Source organism: Lottia gigantea, assembly GCF_000327385.1.
Source record: "Lottia gigantea unplaced genomic scaffold LOTGIsca_156, whole genome shotgun sequence".
Classification (NCBI taxonomy): domain Eukaryota; kingdom Metazoa; phylum Mollusca; class Gastropoda; family Lottiidae; genus Lottia; species Lottia gigantea.
In genome coordinates this window covers 1-18300 of record NW_008707898.1, presented here as the reverse complement: position 1 = coordinate 18300, position 18300 = coordinate 1, and the positions used below count along the sequence as shown (strand labels likewise).

At 29.5% G+C, this 18300-nt stretch overlaps 3 protein-coding genes across 3 annotated transcripts in view; 2 read left to right on the top strand and 1 right to left on the bottom strand.

The window, feature by feature from the left end:
* Positions 1–4700, top strand: part of LOTGIDRAFT_200945 (hypothetical protein) — a 9738-nt gene extending 5038 nt beyond the window's left edge. Inside the window, exons 6-15 of the mRNA XM_009050799.1 lie at positions 10–114; positions 495–628; positions 976–1054; positions 1402–1475; positions 1854–1971; positions 2433–2563; positions 2965–3058; positions 3265–3312; positions 3628–3788; positions 4120–4700. Coding sequence (XP_009049047.1) covers positions 10–114; positions 495–628; positions 976–1054; positions 1402–1475; positions 1854–1971; positions 2433–2563; positions 2965–3058; positions 3265–3312; positions 3628–3788; positions 4120–4237 — 1062 coding nt within the window. The 3' untranslated portion in view covers positions 4238–4700. The remainder of the gene's footprint in view (positions 1–9; positions 115–494; positions 629–975; positions 1055–1401; positions 1476–1853; positions 1972–2432; positions 2564–2964; positions 3059–3264; positions 3313–3627; positions 3789–4119) is intronic.
* Positions 4701–11414: 6714 nt separating this feature from the next.
* On the bottom strand, positions 11415–15579 carry LOTGIDRAFT_173322 (hypothetical protein; the record flags this gene model as incomplete). Its single annotated transcript, XM_009050798.1, has 6 exons — positions 11415–11516; positions 13930–14007; positions 14355–14443; positions 14768–14846; positions 15258–15347; positions 15559–15579. 6 exons carry the CDS (start codon positions 15577–15579, stop codon positions 11415–11417), a joined length of 459 nt encoding a protein of 152 aa, XP_009049046.1.
* A 1302-nt stretch (positions 15580–16881) lies between these two features.
* On the top strand, positions 16882–17145 carry LOTGIDRAFT_90831 (hypothetical protein; the record flags this gene model as incomplete). Its single annotated transcript, XM_009050797.1, has 1 exon — positions 16882–17145. A coding segment is annotated over one exon (264 nt), but the record flags the coding sequence as incomplete, so codon positions are not given.
* Between the last annotated feature and the right edge of the window lie 1155 nt (positions 17146–18300).

The window sequence follows — 18300 nt, the reverse complement described above, 5'->3', positions numbered from 1 at the left end:
TTTTGACAGTTTTTGGTGCATATCAAGAATCGAAATGAAGAAGGATTATATAATTTATTCTTTCACAATTGTTTACAATATGAAAAGAATCTGGAATCCACTATGTCTATGTCTGTAAGTTATTTATATCAACTCTTTTAAAGATTTTCAGTTTAATGATACACTCTAATGAATATATCATTTACTTGTGACTCTGACAGGTTCTTTACATAGGAGACACTATACTGTAAGGATGTATGTTCTCTTCTCACTGCTTCCATCTTCTACTACACTTTCTTGGTACCTCTTTCTAAACTTTGACTTTGTTTGACAAACCAGCAGTAAATGGATCGGGATATTCCAGGAAAGATCAAAGCAAAGTGTTCTTCTTTTGGAATACATATTTTTTTTTGTTCCTGTGTACATTCAATTTATTCTGCCAAATATTTGACTATTTTAATTGAATTGTGTATACTATCTTACCTGTGTAATATAATATATATGTATATTTGTAGATGAATATTATAGAAGTAATCAATGGTAATTATTTATCAGCTGGTAATCAACCTGAACCTACTCTATTCTTTATATTTTTTATCTTATATTTAACATGTGGTGGAGCCTGGTTAATGGTGTTGAGAAGATCTGAGTATGTATTTATAACTATTGTTTTATTTTTATTTAGTGTCCAACCCTTTCAAATTCAGATTATTTTAAAATATAAATGAAAATCAGGATGTTTTGTTTCGTACTTTTTCTGCAGACTCCACTTATCTCCTACTGTGTTATAGTTAATTGGACATGAAATAGGTATAACTATTTCTCTAACCCTTAGAACCATGAGTGTAAATGAAATAAAACATTGCATGACGTGACTTATAACAGCCAGTACTAACTTCATCTTTCATTATAGTTTTAATGTTTACAAGACTGATTCAAGATGACCATAATAAGTGGTTCAGTTACCAATTTAATTCAATAATAATTTTATTTCAGGAAATCTGATGTATTTAAAATACATTATTTAATGTTAGCAGTAGTTTGGGTTAAAAGTTTATCATGTTTATTTCATGGGGTAAGTTAAGCAATTTCTTTTTCATTCCTTAAAATTCGTTAATATGTGGCTTACATGGAGATACATTAATTGAATTGCATTATTAGGTTGATGTACCATCTTTTTATTGGTTTTAAACTTAAATCCAGTTACCCTGGTCACCTTTCAGACGTTTAATCATATTCATTAAAATTCCATTGACTGGTAAAACAAAATAGAGAAACTTTATCATTTTGATACTGTAATTGTCTTTTTATAGAATCTTTATAATCCTCTCTTCAACCTTAAACAATGAATTAATTAGGAATGTCTGTCCTGCTGCATAAATAGTTCTTTCTAGGATTACTACATATATTATGTGTTTTCAGATAAACAGTCATTTTATAGAGAAGTCTGGTATACCAGAAGAAGCTTGGGCTATATTATGGTATATTGTATATTTGTAAGTATTGTTATATTTTCTTTCAAAACTTTTTAAAAGAATCATAATCTTAGATATAATAAAAACAAGATAAACAGAACCTTGGTTGGTAATATTGTGTTCAGGTGATTTAGTTAATGCAAAAAAAATTGTTTTGGAATTTGCGAATACAATTGTAACCTCTAACTTTACATTGCTCAAGATTTGTTACCAGAATTGTTTTGCTTGTACAGAATTTTATCACCGAAGGCTATCATAGTTAAGTTGGTTGTTAGCTAATAGGAAATTGGTGGCTTCAGTTTTGAGTCCTCAAAGTAAGAAAGTTCGATGATGCCAATGCTTGTGAAAGTTAATTTGGTGTCGACTCAAACAGTCATTATTACTAAATCTATGTTTCAGAATGCGTGGTGCTCTAATGTTTGGTACTATATTGTTAATTGGTGCAGGCTGGGCATTTATTAAACATATGTTGAGTAAAAAAGAAAAGAAATTATTTGCTATATTTCTTCCCTTACAGGTACAGTAGGATAGATTATGTTATGCAATGTTTAAAGTGCAATTATTATCATTAATTATTTAGATGTAGCATCAGTTTATGTACATCTTTCATAATCAGTAGATTAAGGTCCAGCTGTGGGCTGTAGGGAACAAAAGTTTAATGGTTATGATGAAAATGAAAGTTTTGGTGACTTTCAGAATGCTCTTATCATAAATCAAATTGGCAAAACCAATCCAAGTTAAAATGAGGCAAAGGGGGGGTCTTGGTGGATTGAAGTCGTTTCAAATTTGAGAAATTTGCTATATTTGTCCTTCTTACGCAACAGCCTTGATCTCACTGCTATTAAAACAGATTTGTCTCTTCACTGTCCTGTACGTATAACAGTTAACTATACCATGTGTGGATCATATATTATAGATATTAGATCAAGTAGCGTGGGTTACCTTGACTAATGTTATGTATGCTTTATTATATTATAGATATTAGATCAGGTAGCATGGGTTATAGTAGAAGAGAGTGATGAAGGTTTATCTAGACATACTACCTGGAAACAGATATTTTTTGTAGTAGATTTATTATGTTGTGGAGCTATTCTCTTCCCTGTTGTCTGGTAAGTTTATAGTCAAATACAACAAGTACATTATTAGTTTATTATATAAATTACTTCATCATTGTAATAGATGATAAAGAGGTTGTTGAAATGATCGTTTCCGGTCTTTTTTTTGTGTGATATTTGATATTCTTGTACAAGTAAAACAAAAAAAACAGATATAATAAGATCATAATGCCCATTTGATTTTCTGTTTTAAAGTCCAAAAGCTGCATTTAAACTTATTTATTTGTATCTGGAAAATAGAGCTACATTGCCATTCATTATTTGCAGTTGATGCAATTTACTTGATGATCTATTTTAAATGGATTAGATGTGCGAAAATATGAAGATAAAAAGCTGACTGATGATAATCTGTCCAATATTTAATGTGATCATGTTTTTCCTATCTTTTATTTCAGGTCAATCAGACATTTACAAGAAGCCTCAGGTGTTGATGGTAAAGCTGCCATGAATTTAAATAAATTGAAATTATTTAGACATTTTTATATTCTGGTAGGTTTCTAAATTGTTATTTTGGGGGAAGTCTCTTTTACTTAGTTAAGGAGGATAGGTTTGCAGGAAAAGTGGTTCTCAGTGTCTTCTGTGAAGGAAGCTTTAAGTTACTAAATGTGATATTGATAATTACTAATGTGATTAATGTTGAATTATACATATTTAAGTTGTATTATACATAATCACTTGACGTCGTGTATTTTTAGGTCGTATGTTATATTTATTTTACTAGAATGATAGTATATTTATTAGAGGTAAGTGGGTTCTTTAGATATTAGATTAAGTCTTTTAAACTTGGTGATCTCCATTAGTAATACTGCTGTCTTGAGAGGTCAAAATCGTTGCTGAACTTGCATTAAATGTGGTTGAGTTTCCACTTGGATGAGAAATGGTATAGATAACTGTTAATGGTGATGTACGGCAAGAATAAGCACCAATTCTATGGAACTTCTATGTTATTATGTTGTATAATGGATCTGACCTTTGTAAAATAAAGAGTTTATTATTATAATTATTATTACTACTATTGAATATATATATATAAATATAAATTCACTGATAACTTTCAGATAACACTTCCATTCCGTCATGAATGGTTAAAAGAATTCTCTAAAGAAATAGCAGTATTTTTATTTTTCTGTGTAACTGGTTATAAATTTCAACCAGCTACTGATAATCCATATTTACAAGTACCAGTAGATTCTGATGAGGATATAGAGATGGAAGAAGTGTATGTATTATTGTATTCAATGCTTATTATCAAATGAGGTTCAAATGAAAAATGAATTCACGCAAAAAAGATAAAATACTGATAAAACTTCTGCTTATATGATGTAGCAATAAACTTATATAGTTTTTGATGAAACAACTTCTACTGATGTTAATAATAAAGCTGCAAAACTAATCCTTTATATTGATCACAGAGAATACAAGATATTGTTTGAATCCACTTTATACATGATTCAGAGATGATAAAAACAAGTTCTCTATTTTAAACAACTACTTGCTGATGTTGCTAATTGTCTATTTTGAGGTATAATGATTTATGATTCTTATTTCAGTTTAACTAAGACAGGTACTACAGATGGTCTGAGTAAAGTCAATCAACATCTATCAGAGAATAAACCAGATGAAAACGTTGGAATTAAACAGCGTGAAAGTAGTTTAGAGTATGATTAGTTTTCTCTTTTTAATAATTCTCATTTTAATTTATTGTTTTCTCAACCATTATCTTCCACTGTTACATAGATCACAAAATTATGAATTATATTTCAGTAAAAAATAGTACTAAATAGGAACCTGTTAGTAGGGTTGGGCTTATTACTGACTCTATTTGGTTATGAAATTGAAAAGCAAGGAAATCAATGGTTATTCTTTCAAAAATGTTCAATTTTAAGTTGAACAAATGGCAGTCATGGGCTCTAATCTTGGGTCAGCATGTGAAATTTGAATGACCTTAAATAACTCATCTTTCCTAAAAAAAATTCCAGTTGACCCAGCTGTGAGTGTATACAGACAATTCAGGAAAGTCCAATTCTAAGAGGTTTTGTCAAATTATTATCCTGGTTGTTTCTTTCGTTCTGTCAAATGATGTTTTAACTTTGATTTGAAATGGGTTTTTTTTTTGCCTATGGTACTATTCAATAGAATTCCTGCAAATAATTTTGTGGTCTATGTAACGAGCTCGATGTGCATGTATTATATTATAATTGAAAGATGTGTGGTAGCTTTTAACATGTATGTATTTTCAACCTATTTCCTCTTAGCTGAAGTTATATGTTAGATAAGAGACTGGAAGAAACAACATTTCATATCATCAATAAGACTTTTTCTATGTTGTTGCTTTGATTGAAAAATTTTTTCTTTTATTAATAACTGTAAAATTTTGTTGTTTGTGACTGACTCCTAAAGGATGCTAAAGAAGCTTTTTATGCTTATCAGTAACACTGATAGCATCAATTTACATCATTCCCATTTCAATCAGACGTCTATGGTTCCTGCAATTCCACTAGGCTAAACTAAGAATTAAAGACATACCTCGTGCAAAAGCCGCTAGATTTTATTAACTTTTGTGATGTTATATCCATTAAAGCATTGAATGGTAAATTGAAATGATACCAATAGGAGGAATGAATGACCATGAAATCCTAAAAAATGCTGGAAAACTTCTTTACAATCCCTTTTATTCGCATTACATTCAAAGAATATAAGTAATATAACAATATATTTGGTATTTTGGTAATCTCCTACAAGCAGTTCAGTATCCATGATAACTGGTTTACGTGTTAAATGTCTCATCCAGTATAGAATTTCTATACATTCCAAAATTCAAAACTAGGCAATTCCATTATAAACTCTATTTTATACTTTTCATGTATCTCGGACATGTCTGTATTTGACCATTTCTGTTTATTGCATTTAGAGGTTTTAGTCTCTGTGTTTTTTGCTCTTTTCTGTTAAAGTAAATATATTTCAGTAATATATGGATTATGGTTGGTACATGCATATCAAACTGAATTTCGCAATATCACAAAATTTTAACCATTCTGCATGTAAAGTTTATGGATATTAAAAGGATTTAGTTGACTCAGTATTTGTTAAACTATCTGATAGAACTTAATTCAATCTATCCAATTTGTGTACAAAATACAAAATAAATAGTCTGTTTTACAGGCCTAAAAATGCCTGATTGTTGCCTTAATATTAAATGTACATTAAATTTGTGGTAATAAATGATAAATGCTTTCGCTTGCTCCATTTATTATTGAAAATCTAAAAAAGCACTTATAAATAATAAATAATAAATTCGCACTTGCCTCGATTTTGAAAAAAAGGCCTGTAAAACAGACTTTGTATGGACTAGAAGTTGCTAGCTGAAGTGTTCATTTTGTATAGATAAGTGAAAGAAGTCAATTGTTATAAGGTTTCAGTATATTGCTACTCATGTACATAATGTGTTTGTTTGTTTGTTTGTTTGTTGTGTTCAACATTACACATAAAATGAGAGTTTATCTTGTTCAAAACTTCAAAGTACCACCTGATTGTGTATTTTACTCCACCTTGATATATGTTATTTTTGGTTAAAAGCCATGTATATATATGTGTAAGCTTTAAGAAAAAAGAAAGCCAGTATTTTGCAAGTTGTGTAATTATAAGTTATATTTTTCTCTCATCTTGATAATAACTGAATAAATTTACCCTAGCATTTTGATAATTGAGTTTTATGGAGTGAATTAACACTTCTGCCAGCTGTCAGTGGGCATATATTACATTGCCTGGCAAGCTATCTTATTTTTCGAAGCAACTACGGCCAATCTTCAAGGTCAATAAATTCGTTTGAGTGCTTTATAAATGTTGTATTTCTTTCTATTTGATACAACTATTCAACATATCAGTGTATGAAGTCTCCTATTGGGAGATTGATAGTTGATGTAGTTACTTGATATTAACTTGGTAGAACGTAAAACTCCATTCATTTCATTTCATATTAACTTGATATTAAGTTCTTATAACCTTTAGAAAGATCATCAGATATAGAATACTATAATGTATGTACTACTTCAAGTCTATTCAGAAAATTACAGGAAGAAGTAATATATATATGTAAGTGTTATTATTTATCTTATATAAACTAAGCTTTTATTTGATAATTGATTAAAATACAGCTCTTAATGTTATGCAAGTTATTTTAGACATGCAACTATATCCAGATGCTATGGTTATGTCTAGTCATATTCTATACATATCTAGTCAAGTTTTACTGAACAAAGCATTTGATTGGTTGAGTAATATTTCAATTCTGAACTATCAATATTGAGAATGTGTTAAGATTATCATGACATAGAGAAACATTGAGCCTGTATTTTAATCAGATTGATAACTTATTCTATTAAATCCAACTATTAACTACTACTATGACTACCAACAACTACCTAGTTTCTGATATCAGCATCTGCTGGAAGCGAATATATGTTAAATTGTCATCTACCAACCAACCCTTATTGTATTATATTATTGTATATATCTGTATATAATCATGTTTATTTCTTATAATCCTTGTAAACTATTAAAGTTAGCTCTTGTCACTGGTACCAACTGTTGGGTTCATTGATAATTTCTTCTCTCTATGATGCTTGCTTTCACATTTGGTATACTACTAATATGATAACTCACTAGGTGAAGATCTAGTCCATTTTATTTTGCACAGAGTTTTTTTTATTATGTATCGAATTGCTTAATCTCCTTTAATTCACGTGACTACATATCATAAAGAAAACATGATTCTTTGGTTTTTCTTCAACTATTTTCCATCATAACAGTTTAACATGGTGTATAATTTGAATTTAATATTAACTAGCATACAGTCTGAAATCTATTATACATGTTGGTATTAAATATACTTCATGTTAAACATTGATAATATTTGATATTGGGATTAATGACGACTGAATATTATACATGTAAATATAACAGTATGCTATATATTCAAATGGAGGGAGGTAATTCATATACAGATTGTGAAATATTTGTTATTCTGTAAAAATTAATTGTAAAGCAAATAAATAAATCATATAAAAAGATTATGACTGGTATGTGTGTTCCCAGCAAATAACTGAAAATATTCCAAAGCATGTGTATGATGCAGAAGAAAAAGACTCTGTTAAATGGGGATTTTCCACACCTCCAAAGATACATTTTCTCTGACATAATATTGAATTACCTTTAAGATGATTGTAAATTGGTGTTGGGCATCACTGTAACTTTCTTTCTGTTGGTATCATGTGACTTGGTGACCTTTGAACTTTTGGCTGTGCATGCAGTATTAAATGGCCGATGCTAGATCAAAAAACTTTGATGGAACCGGAGACATGACGGTTTGACAACTACAACAATATTCATCTTTCCAAATATACCTGGGATTTGCAGATCCGAGGTATTTAAATAAGTTAAGAAAAAAACGCACCTTCAGAGATGCGGAATGTCCCTATTTAACAGTTCTTATTATTTCTGTCTCTACACCAGCTTACATCTGTCCAAATAACTATCAGAGGCTGGAATAAAGACAGATGTTTCAGGCTAGTTGCCCATATAACATGACTATCCTATTTAAGCTGGTCAAAATATTCATGAACCACATACAGAGATAAGGAACATATCAAACTTTTTTAGCCATATACTTATACTCTTGATAAATGCCTGACATTGTCAGAAATAGAATATACTTAAATGGCACATCAACCATGGAGTGGGAAAAAAACAAAAATTAGATATGATAGAAAATATGGTTTATTATCATATAATATATGAAACATACTTAAACAGTGACTGTTCCTGTTGTTTAATTAACTATTTAAAGAGAAGATATTACTTTAAGGTTACACTAAAGTAGTTTTACATGACCTTTATAGACCAATATGAAATTTCTGCCTTCCAATCCAAATTGGGTTAATGAAGACTTGCAATGCCATGCTTTGGGCATAATGAAAACACCACCACACTCGCATGCATGGAAGGGAAACCCTGCTTTATATACTTATTAATGTTTTGAAATGAATTTTCTTTTACTTATTTTCTTAAAGGGATTGTTAAGAGGATTTTAAACTTATAATGTGTTCACGGCACACTGATTTGCACAATTCCAATTTTCAGTCAGACATCTGTGGTTCTTGCAATTCCACTATGAATTTTATTACCAAGGTAAAGTTGCTTGAAATATATTGTGATAATGCTGACATAAAACACTAAACTTTAGTAATTGAAAAACCACTAAAAAGTTAACAAGTAATTAATGGTTTAATAAAAATATTTCCAACTGAACACAGAAAACAAACAACAGTTACTTCCCTTTATCTCAGATACTTTTGTCTCCTGATCTTATGAAGACACATTAAAAAATAAAAATAATTGGGCAATATAAAATTATAGGGCACTGTAAAACTTAAATGAAAACCAGCAAACCAAAAGATTAAACATTAAGACAAATAGATAAATAAGAAATGATGTGCAACTACAAACTAATGAATGATATCTTAACATATGTTTCCTATGAAAGTATAATTTGTAATGTTTAAAGCTAACTACCAGATAAGACTTTACTTTTTTTTAAAGTTTAATTATAATAACTAACATATGGTTGAAAATATTGCCACTAGTAACATATATTGTAATATGAATTATTTAAATCTTACTTTGCAGACTGGCCTAGCGAGATTCTTCAAAGGGTCATACCTGATGGGTCATGTGTTTCCAGACCTTGTGGTTTTCAGCAAGAGTTGACCAGTGGCAGTGGTCAATGAGACAGACTCAAGCGTCTTTTTAAAAGTGTCCTTTTATCTTCAGTTCAACGCTCCTCATCTCGGGGACTGGTGGAGAGCTTGCCATACAGAGCCATCTCAGGCATCCTGAAGACATGGCCTGCTTAATGTAGTTCAGATTTCAACAATTAAGCCTCTGTATGTAGTGAAATACCATATATCATTACACTCTTTCTTATGGTTAAAAAGGCTATTTTGTTATTGAATTTATGTTCAAATGACAAGCAGCAGATCTATAAATCATGAAATATACAGTATACTCTTTGTAAATATTTCCAACTAACCTTTCTAAAACATATGCTGTACTTTAATGTACTTTCATGATATGAACCTTTCTAAACAACCTTATAAAATAAGATACTTTCAAATTAGAAGTGTATTCTATACATTAAAACAAAGAAACAGTTAAATAGATTAGAATATTTTAAAATAATAAATATCAATGTCTTAGAAGACAGTCATACAATGTAATTTAATCGTAATGTGTTTCTTTATAAATGTTAACTGCCATATAGCCTTGAGACAGAATGTCATCTGATATCAGATGGCGTCACAAGTCATGATATTGATATTAATAATATCAAAAAAATAATAATGGTTTGTTTCATTTCCAATAATTTATAGAAATCTAAAGCCAATGGCAAGAATTCATTAATTTATTTCCTTTATTTTTTTGATGAAAATTAAAATATTATCTTCCATTCTCTCTTCCATAAAGTACTCAGAAATGTATTCACTTCATTATATCTTAACTTAATAATCACACGATTATGAATGATGACAAAGATTACTATATTGTCATAAACCATAATTTGATCACAGTTGATATTGGCAAGACATCCTTGGCCTACAATACTACATAATAGTTTTTGAATACCTTTGTGAAAATATTTATTGTACCCTGTTTGTCGCCTTACACATAGAAATGTTGCTTGCTTTTCAATTTTGTAACGTAGCTTATTTACCTAGAGTTGTATTTGATGAATTTTCAACTTTGCAGGTTTTCTGAACCAACCATTCCAATAAAGAAAAGATTAGCAGATCACAGCAATCTATGAGAGCTGGCTCAAGGGAGGATATGACAAAAAAATTCAACTGAGTATTTGAATATGCATCCTTAAATTTATTCACATAACCCTATATTTAGCAATTTCACAAGTATTAGAAATATGTTGTACATTCTATAGGCATCAAAATTTACTAGAGTAACACATCTATCTAGTCAGTGAGATAGTAAATATAAAGAAGTCACATTGTGACAGTTATCAGTATTGAGCACAGGAGATTATTAGGTTATTAGATACAATCCAAATCTTTCTGACAATATCATGTCAATGTAAAATTAACAGATTCTGAGCCTAGAAATGAGATCTACAGGTGAAGAGACATTGTCAAATATAATGACTAAAAGATATATCAACCTTCAGAAAAATTGTCAAAATTCAGAGTGACACCACAGGCACATGTATCAGGCTGCTGTGAGATGAAGTGCATCCTTGATGATCAACATAAATTATAGTTCATTCATATGGTGTCTGTCATTGGAAAGTTTTTTATTGGTTATTCTTCCTATTCTAATTGAAAATTTATTTTCTTTAAAGTATATAAATCAGCACCATATTGTTCTCTATCATTATACTCCAATATTTAATTCATGTACCTCATATAATATATTTCTATTTCACATCAAAATATTCAACCTTTTTACAGGTTATACATGTTATCTTGAAACATCTTGAGATTTTATTGAATTTAAAACATAGAATATATACACAGAAATTATGAGCAAATTCATGGTCACCTCAATGATAAAGAAAAGTCTCTCTTCATTTTCCAATATCACAAACTGTCAAAAATCCAATGAAATACACTAAAATCACACCTCTTCCAGCACTATAGCTTATTCTAGAGTTCAAGTTAAACTTCATTCTTATATACACGATATTTTCAAAACACTTGATCTTTGACGTGAGATTCCAGTCAACCATTCAGCCATCAGTTTAAATGAAAAATGTACAAAAAGATTCTATACCAATTGTATATTATCCTCGACTAGCATCACATAGAGTCAATGCTTGAATTATAGTTGGATCTTCCTTTGAACCTTCCAGAAATTCATCAAATGTTAATTTGTTATCTTTATTCTGAAAAATATTCAAAACATTTCAGTCAATTCACAATAATTATTCAGTTTGTTTGTTTTGTAAATTTTATAGAATATTAATACCTAAAACATTTTACTTTCTTTTTTTTACATACATTTTCAACAACACAGAAAATAAAAAAAAAAAACATCTGGGATTGTCTCATTAAACTACCTTATAATTAATAGACAATGGCTTAAACTAATTATAAGGTGTGATATTTAATTTAGAAGAAGGACAAAATGACACAATGAGAAACATGATAATAATTAACTTTCAAATTAAATGAAACGAAATGGAAGTTTTCATGACACCTCTACAACTAATTGAACAAGGACTTATCATATACATGTAGTTGTTTATATGTTTTAGAAATTACAGTACTTTTGTTTCTAAAAGCACAGCTCAACATTTTTTAGATACACTATCTTTCTGAAGGATATTTATCGAACTGCTTTTTTTATCTTGGATATGTGAACATTAACCATTCTTGATTTATGTGTTTTGACTTTCCCTAATTGTAGGCAGAATGGAAAGTCAGGAATCATTTTATTTTAAGAGGTATCAGGTGTTTAAATATACGCCCAATCACAAAAACAGTTGAAATTTTTAGCAATGGTTCACTATCCACTATTGTGATCCAATTATAAACAAAAATTGACCATTAGAAGGAACTAAAAGATTTCTAAATATAACAAAAAAAAAGGTTTCCAAATATCTCACTTTCTGCCCAATGATTGATGTTGGAATTGTTAATTAGATTAAAGAAAATACTAGACTAGAAGAGAATTAATTTTGTATATAATCTATAGCTATTTCTTGTCTTTTCTAGTACTCTCATATAGATTACTAGTATACTTATATCATACTGAGTACAGTATAGATTATATTGTTCAGTTTCTATTTCCTTTACCAGAATATCATAGAACCTAACACACTTTTCCATCCAATCAGAATTGGCTAAATTTTCCATTAAATGATTTACTTAATGGTTAAGAATTTTACAATCACATGCTATTTTGACTGACAGCTTGCATAAAGTTCTAAATAAGTTGGAATAGTTCAGATAGGCTTCCACCCTCTTCTTCAGTAATCTTTCAGTCATTTTAGAAAAAATTGTAATTTATCATTTAGCCTGCAATTCTGATTTTTTTTAAAATCAAATACAAAGCTAATTATATATTCAAAAATTTTTCAAAGCATTTTCTGTCTGAAAGAATCTTTTACATAAAATTCTGTTGACATTTGATATAAGAGTTAAGTAGATATAAATATATCTCAAAACGTTCTCTAAGGTAATATATAAACAATAATTACACAAATTATCAGTCTGAATACCAACTTTAGTCTCATATCAATTTCTAGATATAGTGTTTATATCAGCGTTGCGAACTCCACTATTGTTCAATAGAATAATGGCTGATACAATCTAGGAAACAATTTCAGAAACTTTCAAGGACACTTACCAACTAAATATCTTTTTAAATCACAATAACTTATTGTTGATACTGATTCAATACCAAATTAAAGCAATGTTTTTATGTTTTAAGTCTGGCACACATGAGTCAATAGCTCAGAGTAACTGAAACCTCACCGTGTGCGGGTAAATTTTACTGCGTCGTTTGCCTCATGAGACAGTGCGTCAGAAATATATCATGTTTAATATTTTTGGCACGATTGACGTTTGACTCAATGTGTGCACTTAAAGTGAGATGATAGTTCAATCAGCATTTTCTCAACAGCCAACAGATTGTGTTTAAGCGGTTATGTGATATTTACTGCTGTTGTTCAAGTTGGCGTCAGAAGCAGTCAACGAAATTCTTGCCGAAGTAAACTTTTAATATTTTAAACATTATCTAGTCACTTCACCTGTTCTGTTGTTCCAACAGCTGAGCCAAAGTTGCACCGTCTGCGATGAAACCAAATGGCTGAGCCAACCGAAACGCGAGACAAATTGCTGAGCCGTTGACTCATGTGTGCGCCGGACTTAGTAAGAAGTAAAATGAATGAAAACACATGTTTATAATGTAATACATGTAGCTGAATGACGAAGTTACTATATTTTATGTAAGGCAATATGTTACTTTAGTTAATGTCCATGACGTAAAAAAAACAATTAAAGGTTGTCGACTTCAAATGACTACTTTTACTTTGATGTCTAGTCAATGACGCAAAAATATGCTGTAGTTGACGTCACATACTAGCGTCATCAAACACATTTGTCTTCATATATTTTCATTGTCAGCTGCAGTCTGGTTAAGGAAGTCTACCAGTTACGTAATTCTCCTAGGTATAATGGATTGAAAATGGTAGTCGTTTTCAAACTTAGTTGAATCCAAAGGATAGTCAGAATATTTGACTGGAGCTTTCAATATATTACAGAAAATAATTTACAACAGGTGCAAAATATTACCTTATCCATCACAGCAAATATTCGATTGACCCGTTTTTCTGGTGTATTTTCTTCTTCTGGTAAATTGACCATACCACCCTGAAATAAGATTTTATATTAATTTCCTACAGAAGAATTCAAGTCTAGACCAAGTGATGACCAAATGAATCCTTTTTTTTAATCATGTATATTAATCCACCAAGACCCTGCATTTCCCCATTTTATCATCTATAAAGTCCCATATTATCATGTTTGGTTTTTCTGTTATACTGAAACTATATTTCTGTAAATTTGTTTGTCAAATCCTCAAAGTTGCTTATTACTGTTTAGTAAGTAAAACTTAATCTGCTATGGAGACTCAGTTATTCCAGAAGGGGGAAATATTGCATCTTTATGAAAAGAATGCCTCACTGTTGATCTAGAATATAATTATAGAGATTACATACCACCATTTGATAAATAGCTTCTACTATATCTAATAATTCTACTTTAGTTATAAAACCATCATTATCTATATCATACAGTTTAAATGCCCCTAAAATATACAGCAATATGTTAAAATGTTATTATTTCTACCAGGATACTGATGATGATGGTATTTTTAACAGTTGTCAACCACTAAAATTAAAAAATAATTAAGCTTCCTTCCAAGCAGATGTTCTGCTGAATACATATGACTTAACTTCATAATTATTCATTGATACAATATGTATAAAAAGTAAGGTACATTAATGGTTTTTAACTCTAAACTTGCAGGAGTTTGTAAATGATGTCAAAGAATTCCTACAAGAATATAATAGTCAGATTTTAACATTATATCTACCCTGATTATTAAGGTTATTCTAAATAATTTACTTACATTTGAGTTTTTCTTCTACATTACCTCTAGAGGTAACAGACAGTGCCTGTAGAAACTCACCAAATTCTATATATCCATCCTGAAACAGTCATATTGTTCTATTGTTCCAAACTTACATTTACATTGTGACTAGACACATATTCAGTTGTCAGCTCTTATAAAACTTTTTTAAAAAAAAAAACAGATTTAGTCTTGATGTGGTTTCTAGTGACATGATCTATCTCATTCAGTAGGTGCATGGGTGCTCTAAATATAGATATTTGCAAAATTTGACATTTCAGAAATTGCTATTTGGATTTTGACGATCGCAGGAATTTGATCTCTGACCTATTCTTGAATTTACATTGAGCTATATATAGATGGACAATTAAGCTGTTGAATCTGTCATGATCCTACCTCCTTGGTTTTAAACATCATTTTTAGGAATTTGTCTCAACAAAAAACACACATGCCAGAATACAAAATCTTAAAAGATTATTTGTCCACTTACTTTGTTTTCATCAAATACATTAAAAACAAAAGATGCAAATTTACTAGGATCACCATAAGGGAAAAACTGTTGATAAATTTTGGAAAAACCCTGAAAAAAAAAAGAGATAAATTAGATTTAAAAGGTGTTAGAGACGGGTTTTTCTTATTTTTAAGTGTCAAATTGATTAGTTGGTGTTTCTAATGAATTATCATGTATTCTTAATCATATCGTTATGTTCTTATTGCATATAATTAAGAGTTTTACCAATCATAAATATCCATGTTTGTACAGTCTGTACAGACAAAAAAGACTTTTTGACCTTTCTTGATCGGTCACTCATTGGAATTCTGCTGGTAATTATCTTCTAATTTAGCTAATTATGAATTAATTATGGACATGTGAGACAAACTGGTATTTTTCCATGTCATTAGAAAACCTCTACTTTCTATTCATATAACTATTAGCAGTTTTAGCAAATGAAAATAAGAGAACCTATCTTTAATATATCAATGTCTAACTAGCTGTTAAATTACTTCAATTTGATAATGCTTTCAAATTTTTAACAGGCTATTACCACTTTATAATGTGCAATAGGAAATTTGTAAAATTCTTATAAGAATGAAAAGGAAATGGGAATAGCAGGTGATGATGTTGGCGCCTTCAGCATTGTTAAATTCTATCTTCTTCTCATAGAATCAGGAAACGCTATATATCATCTGCCAACATTAAAATATAGGTTTTTCTGAACTAAATTACCATAGTTTTCAATTTAATATTATAGTCTGGATAAATAGTGATTAAGTGCAGAATTTTGTAATGAATTCCATGTACGATATTAACATGATGTTCATGCCTTACTGTTGTTATGGGAAGGTTAAGTATGTAAAGGATCCTGTAAAAGTATCAGATATATCAACTAAGATGTCTCCAGCCTTATTCGATGCATTTAAATTGACAGAATTTTCCATTTAATACCATCCTTCCAAATATTTTGAATCTTGGAACTCAACCTGGGGCATGAATGACACAAGTACATGTATTACCACATTTCAAACAATATACAGCAAAATATGGCAAAATTTATTATCAATAGAATGATATATGAGTTCAGACTGACATCTTGTCAAGATTTAAAAGGATACAACCTCTTAGAAAGGGCATAAAATTTAAAGTTTATAACTTGGTCAAAGTGTAGGCCTATATATTCATCAGTTAGACTAACCAGGTGCCATGATTAAAGAATAGAATCTCTATATATGACGATATCCATTAAACTAAGACATTATTGAAAAAAGCTTCTAAGCGTGTTTCAAAATTACTTAGTTTAATTGATTATTACTTGGTTTTATAGATTTATAGAGGGATTTTGTCATATAGTTTTGAAACTGACAAAATTAAATCTCTTTGGTCATCCTAAGGGGTAGTATACCTTTAATAGACTGCTGAAAAACAAGCTACTTAATATTCTAATCTCAACAGAATTCAAAGTCCTCTAGTGCCTTTCAAACTTATTACCACTTCAGACTAAGTCTACTAATGGTATAACCCTACAACTAACTTATCATGAACACTTAAAGATTACTACAAGGTCTTCTGGTTTTTGTATGTGTATAGGCTAAAACACACTTCAAGCTTCAATTTATACTATTATTATTGTATATGTATAGGCTTCTATTTATACTATCATTATTGTATATGTATAAGCTTCTATTTACACTATTATTATTGTATATGTATAGGCTTCTATTTATACTATTATTATTGTATTTGTATAAGCTTCTATTTATACTATTATTATTGTATATGTATAGGCTTCTATTTATACTATTATTATTGTATATGTGTAAGCTTCTATTTATACTATTATTATTGTATATGTATAAGCTTCTATTTATACTATTATTATTGTATATGTATAAGCTTCTATTTACACTATTATTCTTGTATATGTATAGGCTTCTATTTTTACTATGATTATTGTATATGTATAAGCTTCTATTTATACTATTATTATTGTATATTTATAAGCTTCTACTTATACTATTATTATTGTATATGTATAGGCTTCTATTTACACTATTATTATTGTATATTTATAGGCTTCAATTTATACTATTATTATTGTATATGTATAGGCTTCTATTTACACTATTATTATTGTATATGGATAGGCTTCTATTTATACTATTATTATTGTATATGCATAAGCTTCTATTTACACTATTATTCTTGTATATGTATAGGCTTCTATTTACACTATTATTATTGTATATGTACAAGCTTCTATTTATACTATTATTATTGTATATGTACAAGCTTCTATTTATACTATTATTCTTGTATATGTATAGGCTTCTATTTATACTATTATTATTGTATATGTATAGGCTTCTATTTATACTATTATTAGTGTATATGTATAAGCTTCTATTTATACTATTATTATTGTATATGTATAAGCTTCTATTTATACTATTATTATTGTATATGTATAAGCTTAAAGATGTCGAACCCAATGGAGAATTGTGAAACCCAAAGAGGTTGTGAATTTGCTCTAATTTAGCCACCAAGAAACAGGGTTTCAAGACACGCATTGATCAGATTAAAGTACATTCATTAGAACGGAACTGTGCTAGATTGATATAAAGAAGAAAAAATATCAGGAAAAAACGGATTGTAATCTAAGACACGGACTTAATGATATAAGATGTCAGTACATACCTATTTTTAAATCCAGTAAATTCTTTATCAGGATTCCAAAAGAGGCCCCAAGTTTCTTATTTCCAAGCAATTTAGTATAATCCAAACTGGGTGAAGCGAGACGAAATTCCAAACCATCATCAAAAAATCCACGCTTGTTTCGTGGATGGAGATCAACGTCATTAGCATCTAGATCCCAAGGATTAAAATATATCGATGAACCATTATAGGAACTGAAAGAACGATGGGTTAACGCTACTAAAACCCCAAACTCAAACAATAACAACTGGACAAAAGGAACATATACAACTTTTAGGACCAGTCTGATTATAAATAGCAGCTAAGCCAAGAATCTTAATCG